Source organism: Haliotis asinina, chromosome 1, assembly GCF_037392515.1.
Source record: "Haliotis asinina isolate JCU_RB_2024 chromosome 1, JCU_Hal_asi_v2, whole genome shotgun sequence".
NCBI lineage: Eukaryota > Metazoa > Mollusca > Gastropoda > Lepetellida > Haliotidae > Haliotis > Haliotis asinina.
This window is the reverse complement of record NC_090280.1, coordinates 60638611-60662815: the sequence shown is the minus strand read 5'-3', so window position 1 is coordinate 60662815 and position 24205 is coordinate 60638611. Positions and strand designations below refer to the sequence as shown.

The following is a 24205-nucleotide window of genomic DNA, read 5'->3' as shown; positions in this document are numbered from 1 at the left end:
ACTAGGATAAGAATAATAATAGAAGTAAGGTCGTGAAAATAAATACATTTGATCTTGCTGATGATTTGTTGCCAAACTGAGACACAAAAGTACAAAACTGTCAAAATCCTACAGTGCAAATTATATGGTACATCACTTGGGCTGTTATGATTCATTCAGTGAATTGAACTGTACCCCTATATGAATTCAATAATTATTTCTATGCCCCACTAAGGATATATACTTATGCCCCACTAAGGATATATACTTTGTCCTCACTTCATGTTACATTCCTGCTTGACAACGGTAAAAGAATCTGTATCGAAATGTCGCAGTCAGGTAAAAAAGAAGCTGCTAACCTGAAACTTTGTCTAAAGACATACAGAAAGACTGACGTTTGTGAATTATGGATGAGAGATACTGAAAACCACAGCTACATGGTATTATTGAATCATGATAGTATAAAATATACAAACTTTGTCATGATATGCATAATAAATATTACTACTTGAAGAGTATAATCTGATCATGGATTTTCTCCATCTTTGATTCACATTAGATGCAAAGTTCAGCAGAAAGTTCTAGACACTCAATACATAGGGATAATTAACAATAAATTAAGGGAGTGAGTGGGTGAGTGAGTGAGTGAGTGAGTGAGTTTATTTTTCCGCTCCACTAAGCAATATTCCAAATATATGGCACAGATGTAAATAATCAACTCTGGACCAGACAATCACCTGATCAACAACAGGAGCATTGATCTGCACAAATGGGATACAATGACAAATGTCAAACACGTCAACAAGTCGGACCACCTGATCTCATTTGTCGCTTCTTACAACAAGCATGGTTACTGCAGATTACTTGTAACCCAGATCTTCATGGGTCAATAAACTATTATTGAAAGAGCCATTAACAGCTGCAAACTTGCTGATGCAGCTTAAAACACCATTCACTCACTCAGTCAGTCTTGAAATCAAACAGGAAGAAAGTACTAACATTGCTTTTCAACATTTTACCATCACAGACATTTAAGGGGATCAACTTGACCACACATACCTCTTGTAACCTGAATTTCAAACTTGCTAATATAGGGTCTACAATTAGATTAATATTTTAAATATCTCCATTGTTATCATAGAGAAACTAGCACATTTATTTCTCTGTAAACTAGTTGAAAGGAATGTATCACATGGGAAGACATAGTGAGTTGTGAGGCAAGCATCAGATGGTTGACTTGAGAACTTGGAACCGTTTGAGTGACATTCTGACCGATCCTAGTTCCTTGTCCACTTGGTCCAGTCTACCTTCCAGCTCACCCTGGAACCAAACACACAGGTCAACTTGAGTGGATAATTACAGAGAAAGTCCAAATTAAATTAATTGAGTATTTGCATTTGATATCGTTTCAGCAATTTTAGGTACATCTGTAATAAGAAACAATATCTATAAGTCTAGAACAGACAATCCAAAGACAAACATCATGAACATTAATCTTCACAACTGCGACATGATTGCTTGTTTCAGCTAAGTCAGTGAGATTTACCACCTGTTCCTGTTTGCCGCACAGGTCACTCAAGACCAGTTCTAATACAATATAATACAATATAAACCTAAAGTGTGCTTCTCACTACATACTAGGTCATCTCTTGTTTTCCCAAAATAACTGCATTTGAGCTTTTTGTTTTGGAGGGACAGGTTTTACTTTTCGTTAGACCGCAACCCAGGGTTCATTTTTCCTAACTTTATATGAACATCAACATTCAAATGATGCATGAGAGTTTGAAATCTATTGAAAAATATCGTTCAAGATTAAAGTCACAAAACAAAGGTTTTCCAAAGCAGGATTGGCAGACGCTCTACCACACGGCCACTGGGCCGATGAAGGTGAAGGGGTTAAATTATCTACTTATAGTTACTGTCATTAAATTGATTTTAATGCTTCAGTTATTGTTATGTAGCTTCATTAAATGATCATCTACATTGTAATTACCCATCACTGACAGTACATATGATAGAGAAAACACTTCTTCTCGGTTTTAGTAGATAATGTAAAACCATCGGGGTATGGAAATCCCTTGGGGCTCTGCCCCTCGGGATTTCCCTCCCTTTCCAATTTTACATTTTCTACCAAAACCTCGGAGGCATGTTTTCACCTATACATATACATTTACTAATAGTAATAGCTCATAGTGAGCATTGTTTACTTCTGTTTTCTAATAAGTTTAGTTTAACACCACTTTCAACAATATTCAATCAATATCACGGCTAGGGACACGAGAAATGGGCTTCACACACAGTACCCAAGTGGGGAATCGAACCTGTGTCTTAAGTGTGATGAGCGAACGCTTTAACCACTAGGGTACACCACCGCCCCAGAATGTTATCAAGCTGTCTGTCATGTAAACATATAAAACAAATACTGACAAGGACCTGAGTATATTTTCCATGCTTACATTACTACACAAACCATGTACTTCTTGTAAAGATGTGACAACAGTCATGTCTGACACATCCACCATTACCAAAATTACATACCTGGTCTTGAATCATTTTCCTGTTACGACCATGAATTGGAATTTTGATTAGAGCTGACTCCAGCTGAAAACATACATCAAATCACATTCATACAAATTGTAGGACCATTCACATCATCAAAATTTCATTTGCTTGAACAGTGTATAAAATTCCAAGCCAGAGAGCCAGACAGGCAACTTAGAAAACATTATCAGTCCGAATACACACTAGTCTGACTGGTTTTTAACAATAAAAACACTGTGACTGCCATTTCCAACTTTCACAACCTCCATTCACTCTTTGTATGCATCATAATGAACTACACAGCACTAACAAGCAATGCACCACAGAGTTTAGGTAAACTGAAAGTACATGTGTTGCGATTGGTTATCATAACATGAACTGTCCAAATGTAAGTAGTTTAACATAATTATCATAATACCTTAAACACGTCTAACTGTTGACAAGAGAACCTGTCTGATACTATGACATATTTACTGTTAGGCGTAAAAATATCTACCAGACCACCAGAGAGGCTACTTTTAAAATTTGACCTTCCAACATGAAAACAGACCATTCCGGATGGTCAGCCAGGCAGGAATTTTAAACAATTTTAAACACTGGCTTCAGGTGACCTTTGAAACTTGAGATGCATAAGAACCATGAAATATTTTCAACAATAATTATTCTTACTGATTTTGCTCTACAGGGAATGTACAGTTCATTGAAGTCTGGTCGCCTGTGGTAAGTATAAGTGAGTTTAATTTTACACCACTTTTAGCAATATTCCAGCAAAATCATAGTGGAGGAGAAGAGACACCAGAAAGAGACTTAACACATTGTACCCATGTGTGGAATCTGACCTGGGCATGTAGTGTGATAAATGAACAATTTAACCACTAGGCTACCCCGCCTCAGTGACGGAATGAGTTTTCCTGTGTGGGATATAGTGGTGAAATCTTAACAGTATACAGTACCTTCCTTTTCTCAGCTTGCAATTCATCGTAGTGCCGCTCTAGTTTGTCAACCGCCTGAAGTCGTTCTCTCAGTCGCTCCTCTCGAGTCTGAAACACCAAGCAAGCGAATGATAAAGTGAAAATTGTATTAACAAACCACAACTGCCAGATAAGTTTAATTGCAACTCACTGTGAGTGAGTGAGTGAGTGAGTGAGTGAGTGAGTCTTGATCACTTTCCACAATAATCAACCAAATAACAAGAGGACACTATGAAATTCATAGAAATCACGGTGTACAATTCTATGAATGCTACCACAGCCATTAATTCCTGTTTTAGCTATCAATCACAATATGATCTACAATTCAAAAAGACGTCCTTATTACTGCCAACATATCTAACAGCTGTGATAAAAACCATTGTCTTACATGAAAGGCCATAACAGAGGGTTTACAAGATCTACAAGTATCTTATCAGACTGAAAGGTCTAACAAAAGACTAATTGGGAGAGAGAGCTTTGACAATGGGCCATTTTCAGGATTATTAGCCATTTTCTGAATTTAGAATGGGTCACTGCCCCTGTATCAATAGTAAACTTCAAAATTTTGATGGGCCATTTTTCTTTCTAATGTACAAAATGGCCCATAGCCCCTGCCTTTCCCAATCCCTGCAAAAGACGACTGAGAAAAAGTATCCCTACCACGTTCTGCTTGGGAGAAGCCTGAGATTTGGCTGGTCGTGCCATGGATGTGTCTATATCCTCCCACTGTGGCCGAGAGACGTAATTCCCTGATCGAACCTTCTCTAGGGTGCTCTCTACAGACTTGCCTCCTGCTTGAGATTGAAAAAGTTCACTGAACACTTCAAATATGCACACTAGGTTTTTGGTCATAATGCTAAAATATTCTTAGCTTCAGGAAATCTGCTCATATTTCATGTTCTTCCTAGTGGACAGAGGCTCCACCCTGAGATCATAGGGCCAAATGACCATCCGTCTCTCACCCAAAGATGTTGAAAGATGGATTTGTTGCAAATCTGCTTCTTCTTTGACACTTCACCCGACAATATTCCATTTACATATGGTGGTGGTGTGTAAATAACCGCATCTGAATCCCTGACAATCCAATGATCAACAACAGCATGTGCAATAATCTATGCAGCTTGGATATCAGGACATGTGTCAACCAGGTCTACCAGCTTGACCCTCCAATCCCACTAGCTGTCTCTTACGACAAGCATGGGTTGATGAAGACCAATTCCCACCCAGATCTTCACACCCGACTCTTCAGACTGACAAGCAGATGCTTTAACCATTAGGCTACTCCACCGTCATCATTATAAGTGACTGAGTGAGTTTAGCTTTACGCCGCATTTAGCAATATTCCAGTTATATGGCGGGGGTCTGTAAATAATCAAGTCTGGAACAGACAATCCAGTGATCAACAACACGAGCATCAATCTGCTCAATTGGGAACCGATGACATGTGTCAACCAAGTCAGCGAGCCTGACCACCCAATCCTGTTAGTCGCCTCTTACAACAAGCATAGACGCCTTTTATGGCAAGCATGGGTTGCTGAAGGTCTATTCTACCCTGGGGCCTTCACAGGTATCATTATGATAAGCTTAGAATGATGTTCACAATGTTGATCATTGACTTGTCAGGCACAGATTTGAATATTTACAGACCACTGCCATAGACCTGGAATATTGAGAGTGGCTGCACCTCCAACCATGTTTGTTTCACGTACCTGGGTTGTTTCTGGACAAAGCCTCTACAGCAGCAGGAACTGCCTGCTCTGACTTTGCCCGTGACAGTTTGTCTTTGGTGCTCTTCTGGCTGCTCTCATGACCATTGGTCAAGTTGTTCAAACTGGCATCCAACCTCGTTGGAGTGGATTGTTCCTTTGGCTGGAGTTTTAGTTTGGATCGCTTTGGAGACAGGATGCCATTGTGAGTTCCTACTGAATTGATCTGAGTATCTGACCGAGACATATTCCGACTCTGACTTTTGGGTTTGGGTGAGTTTGATGACTTTCCCGGAGAGGTATTTTTTGGTTTAGATCGGGATGAATCAAGCTTGGAGGTGGAGGCAGCCTCTTTGTACCGACTCGGGTAGGCCACTTCACTTCCATAAAATTTCTTCTGGAGCTTAGGGTGAAAGCTTTCCCTGAAGCTGCTGCTGGAGTCAGTCTGAAGTCTGCGTAGCTCCCTCTCTGCCTTCAGTAGTGGTGAGGGCCCACTGTCGCTGTCAACATCTGACTCTGGAGAAGATTCCACTCTCCGGTGAGTCCCCGGTTCACTTACATATAATCTGTTGATACAAGTAACAGCATTAACAGAGAGTATACTCACTTTAAGACACTGATTGGAAGATTATAACAGATGTTACCCTGAATTTAGTGACACTGGAAACCTCTAAATTCAAAATCGGTGAAGTGATTGCAGAACAGTGACACCAGTGCAAAGGACATGCAAAGCCTGACACATTTAACATGCACTGCCATGGTTTTGTAAAATCAAACAGAAAGAACGGTCACATGGTTAAGTCATTCTGATAGGATCGACATTTCACGCTGGTACAGAGCAAGGGGGTCAAATCGTAAAGACATTGAAATCACAGTCAGATTTCTGATAGACAATATCACTAAATTTGTTATGTCTGTTGCTTGCAATGATTCCAGTTCAAATATGTCACTAAATTTGATGAACGAAGGTAAGTGAAGTATTTAATTGACAAAAATTATATCTTTATGTCTACATATGCAAATTTTAATGAATTTTCTTCAAATCTTGTAGAATTTCTAGTGCCATTATTTTGGTATAGCTTTAGGCTAAAATTCAAAGTGACTATGATAAAATCATTCAGGTTTACATCGTTGCACAGAAAACTGACACGAGTACACAGAACTTTCAAAGCCATTTGTATGCATAGCAATGGCCTAGCATGTGAAAAACTGTTCCGTAGTGGTACTGGAATGAAAAATACACACTTTCAACAGGCCCTAATGTTTAAAGATACTGAATTAATTCAACACCTAAAACAGACTTGACACAATATGTAGAAACACATCCAGATATTGAAACACTAGCTGCCCATGTCACAATGTTAAAGTACCTTTCCATAGAAGTATATGGAGCTGGAGTCCTCCCATTGATTATCTCCCCTTGGTTTGGTTCCGCTGAGCGATGGCTTTTAGTATATCCATATGAATCTTCATAACTGGTCTTTGCTGAAGCCATACTGTGAACAGAAATACTATATCAAAGCTTGGTAGATGGATGAGTTGCAATCAGGCTATGCCAAATCCCAAGAAGAAATAGCAACTTGAAAATTCCTGTCAGCCTTTGGACAAAAATCTTTATCCCCTTGACATCCATACCTCCCTCCCTCACTTCATCCATCCTTCCATCCCTCTGTCTACCCATCCATTCATCTATCCTACAAAGGACAATCATGAGTGTTTTGAATCACTGCCCAATTTTCAAAACACTAGCAACAAGGTGAATTCACAATTCCAAGTACATGTGTACCAGCGAATATTATAAGTTGTTCACTGGTCCCAAGGGTACCAAGGGTTAAGGTACCCTTGATGTTTGTTTATGTTCCCTCAGCCCTTCGTATTTATCTTACCGAACACCTCAATGTCAATTTTGAACTGTTTTAAGTATGGGTATCAGATTGTACACTTCAGCGAACCTGGTGTGAATAAAATAACTTGAATCTTGCATCTAGCTGTTTTACCACAGATTTTGTCTTAGTAAAGTCGCTGCGGTGTGATTTCTCTCCTTAGTATACACATGGACTAAATTTGAACGTTTTGTCAAAATTTAATTATTGGAAGGTAAGGCAAATCATTTCATAGCCACTGCTAGAAAAAGAAGATTTAGAGTTATCTCCCTTCCATCGACTTGAAAACATTGGTAATTTCAGTACATCATATGTGAGATAAAGAAGTACAATCATGAAGTACCATGTGAGTTGCCAGTGACAGTGGGACGCATTGCAATGCACCTCACTTGTAAGCAGGGTACATTGGAATAACAGAAGGGCACTCAGCCAATCAGATTTACGTGTGAGGTAAGATACTTGCTATACAAATACAAAGGAACATCACTTACCTCAGTGCAATTGCTGCCTTGTGTTTCAAGTTCTCATTCTCCCTAGCAAGCTGTTTGTTGTGAAGCTCCAACTTCGAAATAGTTCTGAAATTCACACATGGCTAGCATAAGCTTTATTTGTTATCAGATAGCTTTTATCAGTGTTTAATACCACACTCACGAATATTCCAGCTATAAAGTGACAGTCAGTAAAGAATAGAGTCTTCACTGGACTGAGCATTACACAATTTGATTACGAAGACATGCACCCACCAAGTCAGAAAGGCTGACCACCCAATGCTGTTAATTGCCTCTTACAAGAAGCATGGGTTGCTTGAAGACAAATTTAACCGATCAGACAACCGCTACTTTTTTGGGTTCACAAAATTAGGGTTCACTTACAAAATTCCTCAGTCACTGACTCTGATTTCTCAACAAATGAAAATCTGCACAAAACACAGATATTTGATCGGCAGTATATACACTTACGGCTTTCTGATGACATGGTTAACATTACCTACCGTAATATTTCCACAAGCTGACATCCATGAATATTGACAAAGTTTTTCGAGGTAGATGTACAAAAGGTATGTGTGAATGTAAACTTAAACGATTTGGTTAGTAGTGTACTAATTGGTCTAGTGAAAAGGTTAGTTAATTCGACCTTCTACCATGGTTTGTTAGACTCAGTACAGACAGTGTAACAAATAATACTGAGTTCAGTTAAACTGGTTCCATGTCAGCTAGTGATGCCACTTACTTGTCACGTTCTGCCACCTCTTGGCGGGACAGCTGTAGTTTTCTATCACTATCCCCCAAACGTCCCTGAAAGATGTGACTCCAGTTATCACCACAATCGTAATGGACCATAAACATAATATAGGTCATCATTTGTGACTTAAAAACCTCACAAACAGTTCAGATGATAGCAGAAGTTGTAGTTGAGCTTCAACCATTGACATATGTCAACCATTGGCATATGTTAAGATACATATGCAGGGCTAAACTATTTTATACCTGTTACAAACTGGTGTGGCATTAATAAGTGGGTTTTCAAAACAAAGAACAAGCTTTAAGTGATCTGTTATTGCAATGGTTAAGCACCTTGATGTCTGTCATTTGTATACTGGACAAAATGAATTGGGGAAATTGGTATTTTTAGGATTGATATTTTATCAGAGCGTCAATGAAGAAATAGACCATTAGCAGTGCTGCAGCCTGGATTTCCTTGGTAGGGGCCAATTGGCCCTTTACTTTAGAAAATGTGGCCTAATAAGAGAAATTCAGAAAAACATGTGTCTTCATGCTTACTCTTGCACTTACAGCTAAAAATACCATAAGTAAGAGTTTCTACTCACAAACTTTATTAAACTGTTTTGTTTCTTTTTTTAACATATGGATGAAAGTCAAATCTCTACTTCATTTTGAAAGGCAAGAAAGCCAAGGATATGTAGATAACCACGACGATTGAAACTTGTGCGCCCACTGACTGGGCCTTGTAGCCCGTTTTGTCTGCTTGGTCAAGATTTTCAGCAACATCACTCGTATCTTCAGAAAAAACATCGCTAGCTTCAATATTTCAATTGCCTGCATCAGATGGTTCAATGTCGACGACTAGTGATATTTTTTCTGGTTTTCATTTGTGAAATAATCTGTTATACGTCTTTTTGGCATTTTGACGTCCAACAAACCATGAAAGTTTGATGATAAACTCCATGCAACACATCTAGCTCGAAGCTCCACACCGCAATATAAGTTCCTTACATCAAAAACATTTCTGTTCCACAATGCAAAATATTCACACCAGCAATATTAGATGATACACTAGCGCCAATTTTGGTGCATATGTTTATGAATAAAGTGCAAAGGTATGTACTATTTGCAGGAATCCCGCAATTAGGCACTCTGTCTGCAGCACTACATTATTCAGAATTTCAAAATTTACATATATCCCTACCTACTTTTGTCCAGTCTATTTCATTTTTCAAATAGTGCATACTGTCATCCTAATGGCAGGTTTTACATAATTGACAATTCAAATTCAGATATTAGCAACTGATTCCTCTGAAAAACTAGGAAACTGTGAGTGATCAGGTTTCTGCATAAAATGTGCTTAATATCTTTTAATAACTCATATAATACCTACTGGGAAACTCCCAAATTTTTATTCATAACATGTAAGAGAACGTGCAAATTATTGAAGTCCACATGACAATGCAAAAAACATTATGGCTATAAACTGCAATGCAAAAGCCATCACCTGAAGTTAATGACAATTTTCTTACCCTCAAAATATCATGTTCTCTCTCCAAATCATCATACTTGTCAAGCAACTGAAATTGTAGAAGAAATGTCTTGTTGAAAAAGAGTACAACACAAACTGATGCCAATACATATTTCTCCATGTACATAACGCATTACCATGAACTAAACAGTTGTAAATAGTGGATTCTGAAGATATATTTTAGGCAAATAACACAGCTAATAGGTAACACACAGAATCAAAGAGAAAATAGTAAGTTTAGTTTCATGTCGCTCTCAGCAATATTCCAACTATATGAAGCGATCTGTAAATAACTGCGTCTGGATCAGACAATCCAGTGATGAGCAGCACGAGGATCAATCTGCGCAATTGGGAACAATGACACATGTCAACCAAGTCAGCGAGCATGACCAACGGACCTCGTTAGTCGCCTCGTACGACAAGCAAAGTTGGCTTTTGTTGCAAGCAAAATCCTCTGATCTTCATGGGTCAAAGAGAAAATATACACAACATTAACAAGTTGTGTTTTTTCTTACTCAGAGGAATTCTCTATGGAACAAAAGGCAGACGTGAGACGAGAATAAGAGCTGGGTTTACTAATAACCCCAACCATGACCACCAACTCAAGTTGGATTACAACACTAAACTCATTTTCATACCAGAGAGACAATATAATGTCATATTTAAACCTTCCCATGTGTTAAAAGACAAACAAGATGGTCCCCAAAAATTGAACTAATCCAGTCATTAGTTTGCAATTTCCTTTTTTAAAAAAGTCTTCAGATGAACAGATATATGGATGAAACACGTAGATGAATAAATGGACAGACAAATGGGCAGACAAATGGACAGAAATCCTTCGTAAAACTATTACCCCTTACCTTTCATGAAGACCGGTAACAACTGAAAATGAGTTGTGCTATCACCATTATGATGCAGTCTTAATAACGACTGTGACTAATTTGGAATTTGTGACTATTTCTTAAAGTGTATACATATTTCCTAGTCGTGTTTCTCCCAAAAGGTTTCCGTAGTACGTTACTATGAAATCTGACAGCCTGACCATCCATGACTGACTATCCATGCAACGCCCCACCCCCTAACTGTCATGACTACAGTATGTAAGTACACACCCTCTTGAGAGCCTCCTTGTCCCGCCTGCTGCTCTCTGCCAACTCGTGTTGATGCTGCAACACAAGCACACATGGCTAGTCTAACAAGTAACTGAATGCAATTGAAAAACAACAGAAAGAGGAGCTCTTCAAAGTTTACTGCATCTGCTTGGCCACTGACAATGCAGATGTCTACTGTAAATCAACAAAGTTCCCGTCATCAATGTTTTGCAAGATAAACAACCCAGCTAGTTCTACATCTATTTTTTCTTGCAAGTCCACCTCTTAATGATATCACCTTTAACTGGTCAGACAATCAGGATGATAATTTGTTGCCCAAAATTTGAACGACTGTGTTGATGAGCATAGAGACTTGAGAATAAGTGTGATGAAACCTGTTCACGCAAGATGGATCATCACCGCGATCCTCTCCAAAAGGGAGGGAGGAAGTCGTCTGTGGCTGGCAAAACTTCTGGCTTTCTTGACATAATGATAAAGTGAGTTACTGTTACAGAGACTTGAGAATAAGTGTGATGAAACCTGTTCACGCAAGATGGATCATCACCGCGATCCTCTCCAAAAGGGAGGGAGGAAGTCGTCTGTGGCTGGCAAAACTTCTGGCTTTCTTGACATAATGATAAAGTGAGTTACTGTTACAGATATTGTTGTGTTTTGAATGTGTATTGTTGGAAATGCTAGTATGCGACTGAAGTCATTGAATCCCATAGTGTAATAAACTACTGTGCCTAATAATGTGTTTGTGTTTATATATATATATATATATATATATATATATAGAACAATTGCAATATGGCTGCCATGTTTCATTACAAAAACATGGATTGGGGATAATTACTTAACAAAATGGGATAGGTCATTACGTCTTGAAAGGTTTGCACCTACAGTTCATTCACAATACTAGCCAAACTTTCCTGCCTGCAAAACTTTGTCGATTTACAGTATTCAAATTGTTAATGATGCAGTGCAGAATATAATGAACATCTGTAAACATCCTCAGAAAGCAATATTAGCTATTATGGCAGTGAATGAAAACTAAGCCAAAAACCCAGCCAGATATCATTTTTTTCGAAGTTACCAGCCCCAAATGGATTCAACCTGACCAGACACCAAGAATTCACTCAGGTATATGGAACATCTAAAATTTGCGCCAGACAGTCAGGCTGTCAGAAATCTAGCCTGTCTCGTATGGTCAGATAGGCAATTATGTTATGATATATTAATTTTCTGTGATATTGTAGGAAATACATGGTAACCATGAAAACACATAAAATCTCATTTGTCTCCACATTTACCATCCTGAATTATAGTTTTGAAGGAACCAGTAACTGTGATGTTTCTGATGACACCTACTGAATGATGATGGACATATGATGCAGCAATTTTAGATGATGCGAGATAAACCTGTGACCTTGACCGTTGATCTGTCCCCTAACATAGAACGATGGAGAAGAATTCTGAACAACACATTCTAAAAAAATTTCTAGTCATACTGAGGACTGATCCGTCAATAAGTATCATTTTTTCTAAAATAGCATGGTTACCATCAAAACACCTCCAAAAGGTTTGTTGCCTGACACTATGTAAGTCTGGCAACACTGCTTTTGAGAAAAAAGAGGAATTTTAAAACTTTCAAACTTTATCAAATACATCTTGCTACACCATCCATAGATCTATCATATTAATTGCTAGAGTTAGAAGGAGACATTCCTCCACCATAAATGCTTCAGGGCTGTAAAACTATATAAATGTACCAAGAGTACAATTCCTCTACCAGTTAAAGGAATTGCTTGTCTAATTTTCCAGGAAGGAATCAATAACCAAGGTATATTATTGAAACAAAAGAAGTTACCAGGGGTTATGAACGCTCTATCACACATTCACGATCAAAACAATCAAGAGAATATACATGTTTAAGTTTGTAAACCCTTTATCATTCTCTTCCCATCGAGGGTACTTGTCATATCTTCCTACGAACCTCTGTTCCAATACAACCATATTTCGTGGTTCTCAGGTGGCAGCAGATTTATCTCCCTTGTTTCTGTCCAATCAGAACATGTGTTACATCAACTTAGATTCAACTTGACAAATGCATGCAATGTGGAGAAACAAATATGACATGACTGAGTTCTGTCTATAAGAAACATTTGAGTATCGCATTCAGGAAGAGGTTCTATTTTTGACAATGCATCCAGAAATTACCGATATCTTGCAAACAATCATTTTTGAAACAAGGTCGCTGATTGCACTACTAAATCTGACTACATCCAATCACGAGTCTTGAACACTCGCACCATGAAAGGGTCGTATTGGAACAGAAGTTACACAGGAAGATGTGACAAGTAACCACTGTGGGGAGAGAATGGCCCTTCATAGACAAGAGAGGAATTACAAACCTTGTATGCATCTTTCAGAGCCTGGGCTTGCTGTCTGTTTGTAGACTCCAGATCCCTATACTGGCTGTCCTTGTCCTTGACGTTTGAGTGAAGTTCGTCTACCCGTCCTCGTAGTTTCAACACTGTTTGCTGCGACTCATCATACCGTGTGGAGTAATCAGTCTGAGGTGGGAAAATCTTCAATATTAGTAATATTACCCACTGGGCATAAGACAAATTCACAGTAACATTTGGAAGCTTTGTAGGACAGTACTCTGCTAGTCTATCTCAATACTTGACAGAGGTGCCTACCCTAAAAGTGCCCCATCAGTAATAAGTAATGGGAAATACAATTTTTTGTGGAGGTCATTACTTAGACACTGCTTAGGGCAATACTGAGACACTGTAGATTACTACATAGTACAGTACAGGTAATTTATGACAATACTTGGCAATCTTAATCCCTGCATATAATACAATGCCTAGCAAAAACAAATTAGAACTGAAAAGGTAAATTATCTTGTCAAGTGATGTTTATTTGCAATTTGACGTCTTCATTGACAAGTTGTTTTCTCTTGTTCATTCATGCAAAACAATACAATGTCATTTTCTTGCTGATCACCTGAAAAGACATTTGACAAAGGTCTTACCCACAGAAAAGCCGACCCCTCCCCGCTACAAGCTGCTTTTTTGGTCTTCAAAATTTGGCTTATCTACGGTAATATCTCATAGTATGGTTGATAATGCTAGGATACTTGGGTGTTTTAGACAATGAGGCACAGATATGATCGAACATGATTAGACACACAATGTTCAGTAAAGCACTTACCGCACGAATTTCTAAACCTTGTAATTTTTGTTCCAGGTCCCTTATTCGTCTGAAAGAAGACAAGTAACCTGTTTTCAACTCCTGAGGGTAACTGTGCATGATGTCAGTAGCAACAATATACACTAAACAAAAGGACCATGTGATTCTCTACTGTGGGTATCACTACAGTAAGGCATAACAAGATTGTTACAGGAATGAAACAGATAGTGCATTTTTTCTTCTGAGAAGTAAACAGATAGTCAACAAACGTCAAACACATTCTAAGATGTCCACACATTACAATTTGTTCCTTGAGAGGCATTTTGGAAGTTGTAAAGATGAAGGAAATCCATGTTTGCACTTAATGCAATGAAGAAGTTGACTCTCCTCAGAACTTTGTTTTCCTTTTACAATGTTTATCATGTTTATTGAACATGCAAAGTTCTGTTCCTTTGGGATGATGATGATGATGATGATGATGATGATGATGATGATCACCATCATCATCATAAAGTTCTGTTTTCTTTGAGATGTTCATCACCTCCACCATCACCATCACCACCACCACCACCACCACCACCACTACCACCATCATCATCATCATCATCATCATCATCACGATCACCACTACCCCCACCTTCACCATCACTATCACCACAGGTCCATTTCTTAAAAATAATACTGTGATCACTAAATAATGATTTCCAAGAGAAGAGGGAAGAAATGTAATAGTTACTCACACTTTGGCATCATGTAGTTGATCGTCTAAGCTCTGACATCGATGTTTAAGTTCTTGGCTCTCCTCTCGCAAGATTCGTTCATGTGCAGATTCACTGGATGAATGTGTAGCACTTAGTGATGACCTCAGTTCTGCCATTTCCGCCTCATAGTATTCCCGCAGGTCTGACAAATGCTTAGCATGCTTCTCTCGCAGGTTGATTCGGGTACTGGGGAAACAAGTTAACCTTGTTTTCTTGACTATGTTGATTTGGGAATTTGGTTTGATTTACTTATGTAAAGTATATATCGATACTCATGATTTGTTTCAAAGGCATTTAGAAGTTGGAGGAATCAAACTAAAAGTGCTTTATGGTTCAACTTCTTTATTATACAAGGTCACAACGTTTCGAGACAGATTCTAGTCTCTTCGTCAGGTGAACTAAAAGTGCTAGAAGAAGAAGAGACTAGAATCTGTCTCGAAACGTTGTGACCTTGTATAATAAAGAAGTTGAACCATAAAGCACTTTTAGTTTGATGCTCATGATGTTGATCACTAGATTGTCTGGCCCAGACTCGATTTTCACAGACTTCTGACACATAGCCTGAATATTGCTGAATGCAGCATTAAAATATTCTGAACAGGAAAAGAAACATAACTCTTGCTTTTTGTCATGTTTTTAAATTGAAAACTTAAACATGAACACTTACTTTTGTAAGATTTCATTTTTTCAAAAATTGCATTTCCACAAAAACTAGCACAAGCTATTATTGAAAAGTGCAAATCTCCTATTTATGTCAATATATCAGTGATAAAAACATTGGACCAGGGTGCGATCTGGCTTTGTCAGGTGCAACTGGATTTCAGGACAGGCTTGACAATATTCATCAATCAAAATGGATTATGATGAAGACTTGGGCAGGCTAACCTATGCCAGTTGTCAAAGGCGACCAAATAAAGTCACGCTTGACAACATTCATCAACAGAAGAGGATTCTCATGAATCCTAGGACAAAATAACCTGTGTTAGTCATCAAAGATGACCAAATAAGGGACCGTTCATAATTGTGTCTTGGAGGGTCATGATGATATTCTGGATAATCGTACAATATGAATTACCTTTATGTACAAAACTGCTGACCACCTTACATACCCCAAACAAACTAGTTGGTTGGTTGGTTGTTTAACGCAGCAACATTCCAGATATATGGCAGCAGTTTGTAAATAATGGAGCCTGGCCTGGAGAATTCAGTGATTCAGTGAACATCACAAACATCGATCTACTGGTATGTAATTGGGATATGATAACATATTTCAACCAAGTGAGTGACCACACGATTCTGTAAGTCGGTTCTTGTGACAAGCATGGGTTACTGAAGACCACATCTAACCAAGATCTTCACTGGTCCATGAGGCCTGGTAACATGATTACCTCATTGAGAGTTGACTGTCGTCAAACAGGGTGTCTCCCATCAACATGGATTCTTCTCCACGGTGCAACAGTTCTGGACGGAGACGCACATCGAATGGTCGCTCTGCAGCAGGACTGGGTCGGTGTTCATGCACTGGAGGGGGGCTGGAATGCTGACTTTCGGACAAGGATTTCTTTGAAAATGACAAAGACTGAAAAAAAAGAGATTTCAAGCTTTAAAAAACAGGAGAGAAATAAAGTGATAATGATAATCATGATAAAAGTGGAACAAAGTACATAACAGAACAGAATGTTATAAAGAAGGAATTGTTTGATGGTTATATACAACAGGTGCGATCCCATTGATGAGAAGATGCTATTTTGTTCCTATTATCACAATGATAACAGCAACATGCCACTTTAACACAACCCTAGAGCAGCCACCTGGTGGTCAATAGCATGAGAACCATCTGGGAATCATGTGACACCAAACGAACCAAATGACATCTGTACAAGTACCAGTTGTAATATATATCATTGTTTCAGCAGATGCGCTGGGAACCTGACAAGACCATCTGCCTACAAGAATGTTAGTCATATTCTGAAATTTCTCATTAACTTCCCAATATACAGCACACCTTACCCTATTTGAGCTCTTAACTTTGGAGATCGGCATAGGACTGCTGTACACTCCGCCCCTGAGCAGACGGTCTCCCGTGACATCTGACCTTGACCTTGACAAGCTAGAATCTCCCATTCTCCGTGGTGATACATATCCAGTCTCCATGGAAACATAGCTCCGTTCAGGTGACCGAGTAGGAGAGTCAAAAGCGTGTTCAAGGGACCTACGCACAGGCAATGAAGTAGACTGCTGCACTTGATATTCACCAACATCATCATAAGATGGAACCCGTCTCTCTTGATGGGACCTTAGAGTGGGTGTTCTCAGTGGGTCTGCTGAAGTGGGTCCTCGAGATGTTCCGCTATATTGTATTTGGTCCTCATTACCTTCTCCTGAATCTTCAGAACTGTAATCAACCAGTCCACTTCTATAAGACTCCATGACTGGAGAGATGGGGTGCCGACTGAAACAATTAAAATTACATCAGTGGGTAACACCTTGCCTGCATGAGACATGTTAAAGTGCTAGATAAAAAATTGTCTTCGATATTTTGGGACACTATACAAACAAAGGACAGCTCACAAACAAAGATTCACCATACCTGTACTGGTCAGAGGGTTGACCACGAAGAACTTGGTCTGCTGTGGGAAAGGCGTCATGGAACAGCTGTCAGAGTGTCTCAATAATTTGCAGGAAATATTACAGTTTTCATCAAAATATGCCTGTGTAAAGGGCAGCTCACCTACAAAGATTCACCATACCTGTACTGGTCAGCATCTAGGCTACTGAGCACCCGGTCAGCCATAGGCGAAGCATCTCGGAGTAGCTCTCGGTGTGAGTCAAGACGGTGCTGGATGGCAGACTGCTGCTTGTGCAGCTCTCTCTCCATCTGGTCCTGGATCTCCTGGATGAGACGCTGGTGTTCAGAGTACTGAGACCGGAGTTCTGACCGGTGCTGCTCCTCTAAAATCTTAAACATCTTCAGCCAGGATACCTGAACACACACAAGGCATATGAGCACAGTTAGGATGCTTAATAGGTGAAGAAACAATACAGCAAGGTTAAGATTAGTATTGAGAATCGGAAACCAAATCCACTGTCAATTATTGGAGGGTTTGTGGAGACTGAATATTGACTATACTCAAAATATATACATTTTTAATGTAATCAGCAATTTTAAGGGCTTTTCCACAGATTTTTCTACTTAAGGTATTTTTATAACTGATACGGTCATGAAATGAAATTCATGCATACAAGAAAGATACTTGAATTGTAATTTAACAATAACAAGGCGAAAATTTCACAGTGAACACAGTCTCACGCTTTAAAGATCATGTTTGTTCGATATACAATTGTCAAATTTAAAAGCATATTTTTTTTCATGCAAGTGAAAACAACAAAACAACACTGAAACAATAAAATTTTAATTAATCAAAAAAAATTTTTTTACAATTTTAATCCTTCTTTAAGTCAATTTTCAGTTTTATTTTCGATCATCAGAACACCACTAATTACGAAATGACAGTATCACAATACAAATGTCACATTACAGCACATCTTTAGGTAGCATCTATCTAAAAATATTTCAGAGTATTTTCAAAAGGAACTGCTAGCTGGAGAAAAATCTTCAATGAAGGCATCATTGTAGTGATTTCATAATGCTAATTTGAACTAATATTCTAATATTTCTGTTTCTTTATTCCTTAACATTATTATGATGGCAGCCAATAAGAAATCCAGTCTGGATGTATCCCATCATCACACGAAAACCCACAATGGTGGACGGTTTTGTTATGTATTGTTTAACTCCTACTAGCAGCCATGGAGTTTGCAAGAATTTATCTTAGCTGAGGATTGTTGACATCAATTGATGATTGCTATCACTGATCAGCAATTTTTTTTTGAAGGGACTCACAAGCATAAGAAATACATTTTGACAGCAAGATTATTGTACTCATATGTGTATGATGTCAATTTTTTTAAACTCATCGAAGAATGACAACAAAGATCGATCAGTATCACAGAAGAATTTGTAGACTTATGGTATTTTAGTATTTATCAGCTAAGATTACAACATGTACACGCATTTGCCTCCACTACGGAATTCCAATCGTAGCTGAAATAGTAAACTGGATTGTTTTTGTTTTACTTGTTGAATGTGGCCACAATCAGAAATATTCCAACTTGTACTGAACAGCAAAAGAAACGCAAGTTTAGAAAATAATGAAACCTCATAAATGTAAGCATTCATGTTTATGTTTTCTATTTTAAACTTGACAAAAAAAAAAGTTGCATTTCATTTGTTGTTCAGTACATGTGATGACGGTCCTCAAGTAATTTAGTCCTGAACAGATAACACAAAGATTGACCTAGTGAGGATCAATCTAAGCAACTGAGACACAACTAGCATCAACCACATCATCGACTCTGACAAAATGTTTTCACTGTTGATCATGATGAGATGCCCTAGTGGTTAATGAACCATGCTTGCCATAGTTTGACTATGTTTGACTCAGTCTGACTATAAGGTTTCAGGTCAAGGCCCATTTCTGACATTCCCTGGCCATGATCAATGATTTTATTATTTGAATATTGCTAAAATTGCAGGCTAAGTCGACACTTACTCATATCCTTGGATAATTTCAAGTAAACTAGGCCTGTTGGGGTTGAATGTCTGTCGACAGCGCGTGCTTATCGTTAGAGGAAACTAACTGGATTAAGTGGTCAGGCTCACTGACATCATCAACACATGTTATTGTATCCAAATGGCATAGTTTGCTGCTGTGATTTTGATCACTGGATTGTCCAGTCCAGACTCAATCATTTAGTAATACAGACCAACAACATATAGCTGAAATATTGCTGATTGCAGCGTTAAACAACAAAACCACCAACTAATCAAGTATGCTTTGAATGCATAAAAATAGTGTTTTTATCAAAATTAATGAACCAGATTCTCTCTCACCTGCTGATCTCTCAGTGTTTTATATCCGGGTACAGGGCCTGAGCTGGGAGGTGATGTGACAACTTCGGACTGGTACAGATGTCTCTGGTCAGCTCGGGACAGATCAGAAGCTGGCACGGAGTGGTATTGATCTTGTGGTCGAATTCGTCCAGTAACGTAACTACCATTCATGCTATTCCCATAATCAGACATGTAGGATTCTCGACTCTGATCAACATTCTCATATCGCCTCTCGTTGATCTCCTCCCTCCGTCTCGGTGAGGATCTGTAAGCATGGTCTCTCCGTTCATAGCTGGATCTCATCCGTGGTGATATTGGAGGCTTACCAAGAGATGGGCTTCCAGAATTGTTTGGTCTGCTGGGTGGTATCTCCTGTTCCTGCCTGGTCTTCAGAATGCCCTTGGCAGTAACTTCAGACAGGTAGGATTCCTGTAGTTCCCTACCTTCATTTTCCTTCCTCCCAGACTGAACTTCCTCAGGTGAGGTTTCAAGAACATCCGATACCTGCTCAGCCTCAGCACCAGAACCTTCTCGCATGTCATCCTGGGCTTCCTCATCTGCTAAACGGGTGTTACCTTGTTCATCACACTTGATGTTTTGCTCTTGCAGTTCATTCTTTCCATCACGCACCTCACTTCTCTCTGCATCCACTTGCCCATTTGCATCATTAGGATCTGACGACTCCCCGAGTTTTAGGCTCATAAACACAGTGCCCTTCATCCCAGGGGGAGTTTTCACAATCTTGAAGGCCTTTCTCTCACCTTCATTATCAGACTTATGGGAGCTCGCTGAGCTTTCACTCAATGATCGTCGTGCACTCTCATCATCTGATCTTCTTGGCGAAGTGGGTGGACATTCTGAGCTGGTCCATTTTCCTGTCTTTTTATCGTACTTGATGTGTTCCCCAGTTTCTAATATCAAACACTCTTTGACTCCTGGTGAAACCTGCCTGCACACTTTGTAGTTACCATAATTCATTGGGTATTCTGGATATGGAGAACCTTCCTCAACACACACAACCTTAATATCATCATCTTCGTCATCATTATCAGCATCATCATCATCATCACCTTCATCCTGAGCACCCTTCAATTGTGGCTCAACAACACGATCAGCTTCAGGTCTACTTTCATCAAAGTCTTGGTTTTGTTCCACAAGAACAGAAGGATGGTCATATTCTGTGGTACGTTTATCATTGTTTTGTTCTACATGCAACATTTTTTCCTCACCACTCGGATCCATCTGCTGTAAATGCTTGTCTACAGATAGATCAGCCGGACCTTTGGAATCAGCATCCCCATCTGCTTCAGTTGCTCCTTCAACTGACAGAGCTGCAGCACCATCAATAGCCAATGTGTCTGCTGGAACATTTCCAGAGTCAGACTTTAAAGATGTGTCACTATCACTGTTTATCATTAGCGCTTTGCTGAGCACCTCCTTCACAACAACCCTCGCCTCATCATTGTTCTCTCTGTAGGTGTCCCTGCCATCTGTCTCTTCTTCACTCTCTCTACCGGTATCAAAATGGTGAGATCCAAAGGAATCCCCTGGGTCACTCATGACACCCGATACCTTGGTCTCAGGTGATGAAAAGGGTGAAATAGGTCTAGGTTCCTCAGATTGTGCTGAAGTGTCTGGAACCTCATCCCCTTGTTCTTCAACTGTTCCGCTTGTTGTAACATCAATAACACCAGTTTTTGTTTCTCTCTGGTCCGGCTCACCATCTTCTCCTGCCACATTCTGAGGATTCTCTGCAGGGATATCTAGTGTTTTCTGGGCTTCATACACATCCTGGTCTGGTTCAGAAGAACCAGCAGCAGCCTCAGCTAGAACAGGCTCAACCTGTGGACTCTTGCCATCTACATCCTGCCTCACAAGCTCTGCAACATTGTCCGCTCTTTGTTGCATATTATCCTCACCTCCTTCCCTGTCAACAGCACTTGCTTGACCTTCAGCATCCTGACCTGGTGTCACTGGCCTCTCAAGGGGGATAACTCCATCTATCCCAGGATTGTCCCCATCTTTGAGATCATCATCTCTGACAGAGGATGTGCCATCATCTGCTGCAGGATCTCTTTCTTCTCCACCGCTGCCAGGATCATCCATTATGCTGAAATCAGGAAAATATGACAATCACATGTACACCTGCTACTGAACATTCCAAGGTCTTTTTATGGACCTGTTCCGATTTAGATTGTTACTAAGGTCCCAAGACTGAAACTGTTTTAATAACAAATCCCATCTAGATAAAAAATAATGTATCAAACTATTTTCAGTTTACTTGCTAAAGGAATGTAGACTGAAATCTGTGGTACTTTTACAATTATAACAGAATACAGGTTTGTCCACAATGACCAGGCTCGACATTAACATTTTTCACTACCACACCAGTGGACAAGCGGACCTTAATATTTACAAGACCTGACCTAACATCAACTACACTGACCAGTTGCAAGACCAAACCAAGTTATTTTGGTTATCAGCAGGTTTATTGTGAATATTAGAAGTAAAAACTACACAAAACTATGTGATAATTGTTCTTCTCTTTTATCCATCATGAATATTGTATACGTTAAAACTTTTTGAGATTTCTGAAGAACTTTTATTATTAAAGAAGAACTTTTATAGACTTTTTACATTTTAACAAGCTTAATAACCCATCTCTGTCATACTCATTACAGAAGATGATGCTGTGCAAGATTTCTATAACCAAAATAAACAACTATGGTGATGAAACAGTGTTCATTAAATATCAGCATGACCACTTTTACAGGACCGAACCATCTATTTAATTTATTATGTTTATTTGACAATGTCATTTGGACGTGCCTTAGCTATCACAGATATCACATTGATAAAATAATATTTATGGTGGTGTACAAGCCATTAATTACAGCTTTCACAATATACAAAGATGACACTCAGTTACCAGAAATGATGGACATGATTACCAGGTATGATGTGTCTAAACAAGCCATACATAATTACAGTGTTTACATGCACTACAGTGACAGGTTTTGAACATCATGGGACAGGAATTCAGCCTGAAAGCGAAAGGATCTTAATCATGAGCTCAAAATTAGTAAGTAAAAATTCCACCGACCTAAGACCTCATGGTCACCTTTCATCATTTGTATATCTAACACTGTCCACTAACACATGAACTATTAACAATCTGTCTCTAAATCATCATGTATGTGCAATAAGAAAGTAAGCCAACATAATCAGATCACTAACATCATGAACATCATGAGACAGGAATTCAGCCTGAAAGTGAAAGGATCTTCATCATGTTCATCATGAGCTCTAATGATATTAAATGAAGTTTCAAAAGGAACCTAAATAAAAATTCCACCAACCTAACCCCTCATAATCACCTTTCATCGTTTGTATATCTAACACTGTCCACTAACGCATGAACTATTAACAATCTGTCTCTAAATCATCATGTATGTGCAATAAGAAAGCAAGCCAACATAATCAGATCACTAAGAAAGGAACTGGAGTTGAACAACTTAAAGACTGTGTACATGTATGGTCATGACTAGCAGGTCCATATATCAGCCCTTCAGTTAAGTAAATTAAACACCTTGTTAACCTGAAATACCCAGCGAATGCCAACCGAATAAATCAAAAACTCGGCAACTAATCCCTCGAGAAGTGGTCTTTTGAAGGAGATATGTGACCTCATTGTCGAGATTGATCGAGATTAGGACGGCTACGTACTATGAAGAAAAACAAACACGAACTGTAGTGGTTTTCAAAAATATACGTGTACACATATTCGACAGAAAAAAGAGATTCACATTTTCATATATTTATAAATGGAACATTAATAAAGCAGCAAACAACTAGAGACAACTAGAGGGTTTTTTCTGACGGGTCTCTTTAACATCATTATCATATAGTTTTTGCTTCTCACTGACATTGTGGTGAATGAGAAATTAGTTGGACGCTGTTGCCGGGTTCGTGCAAAACAAAAGTACATTTTGCTTCAATAACACGCTATGAAATTATGTGTGAACAATACTTACGGCAAGGATGTCCCACGACCAGTCAAGATCCTTGCTGTCTAATTCCGGTAACTGTAACTAATTCCGATATAAATCCGTTCTGTTTCACACAAACCATTCGTCAACAAAGTTCAGATTTACGTTTCCTGTTGATACTTGCGCACTGATGCGGCGGGGGTCGCCAGTATAAGACGCGAGCTGTGGTGTCGTAAATCAAAAATATTTTGTTTAACCTATATATCATGTAGATCTTGTCACGTTGATGCTATTTCGTTCCGTAAAATTGATATTAACTTATTTACGTAGTTGTAATAACTGAGAAAGGGGAACTTATTGTCTTTGCAACATTAC

At 38.9% G+C, this 24205-nt stretch overlaps 1 protein-coding gene across 1 annotated transcript; it reads right to left on the bottom strand.

Moving 5' to 3' along the window:
* Positions 1–745: 745 nt before the first annotated feature.
* On the bottom strand, positions 746–24036 carry LOC137295536 (uncharacterized). The gene is made up of 18 exons (XM_067826924.1): positions 23876–24036; positions 19842–21951; positions 17638–17870; positions 16898–17339; positions 16276–16466; positions 14867–15073; positions 14148–14196; positions 13340–13501; positions 10947–11000; positions 9836–9883; positions 8311–8375; positions 7572–7655; positions 6568–6693; positions 5201–5763; positions 4152–4282; positions 3474–3560; positions 2518–2580; positions 746–1299 (listed from the first exon to the last, which is right to left on the bottom strand). Exons 2-18 carry the CDS (start codon positions 21945–21947, stop codon positions 1204–1206), a joined length of 4707 nt encoding a protein of 1568 aa, XP_067683025.1. The 5' UTR covers positions 21948–21951; positions 23876–24036; the 3' UTR covers positions 746–1203.
* Positions 24037–24205: the final 169 nt, after the last annotated feature.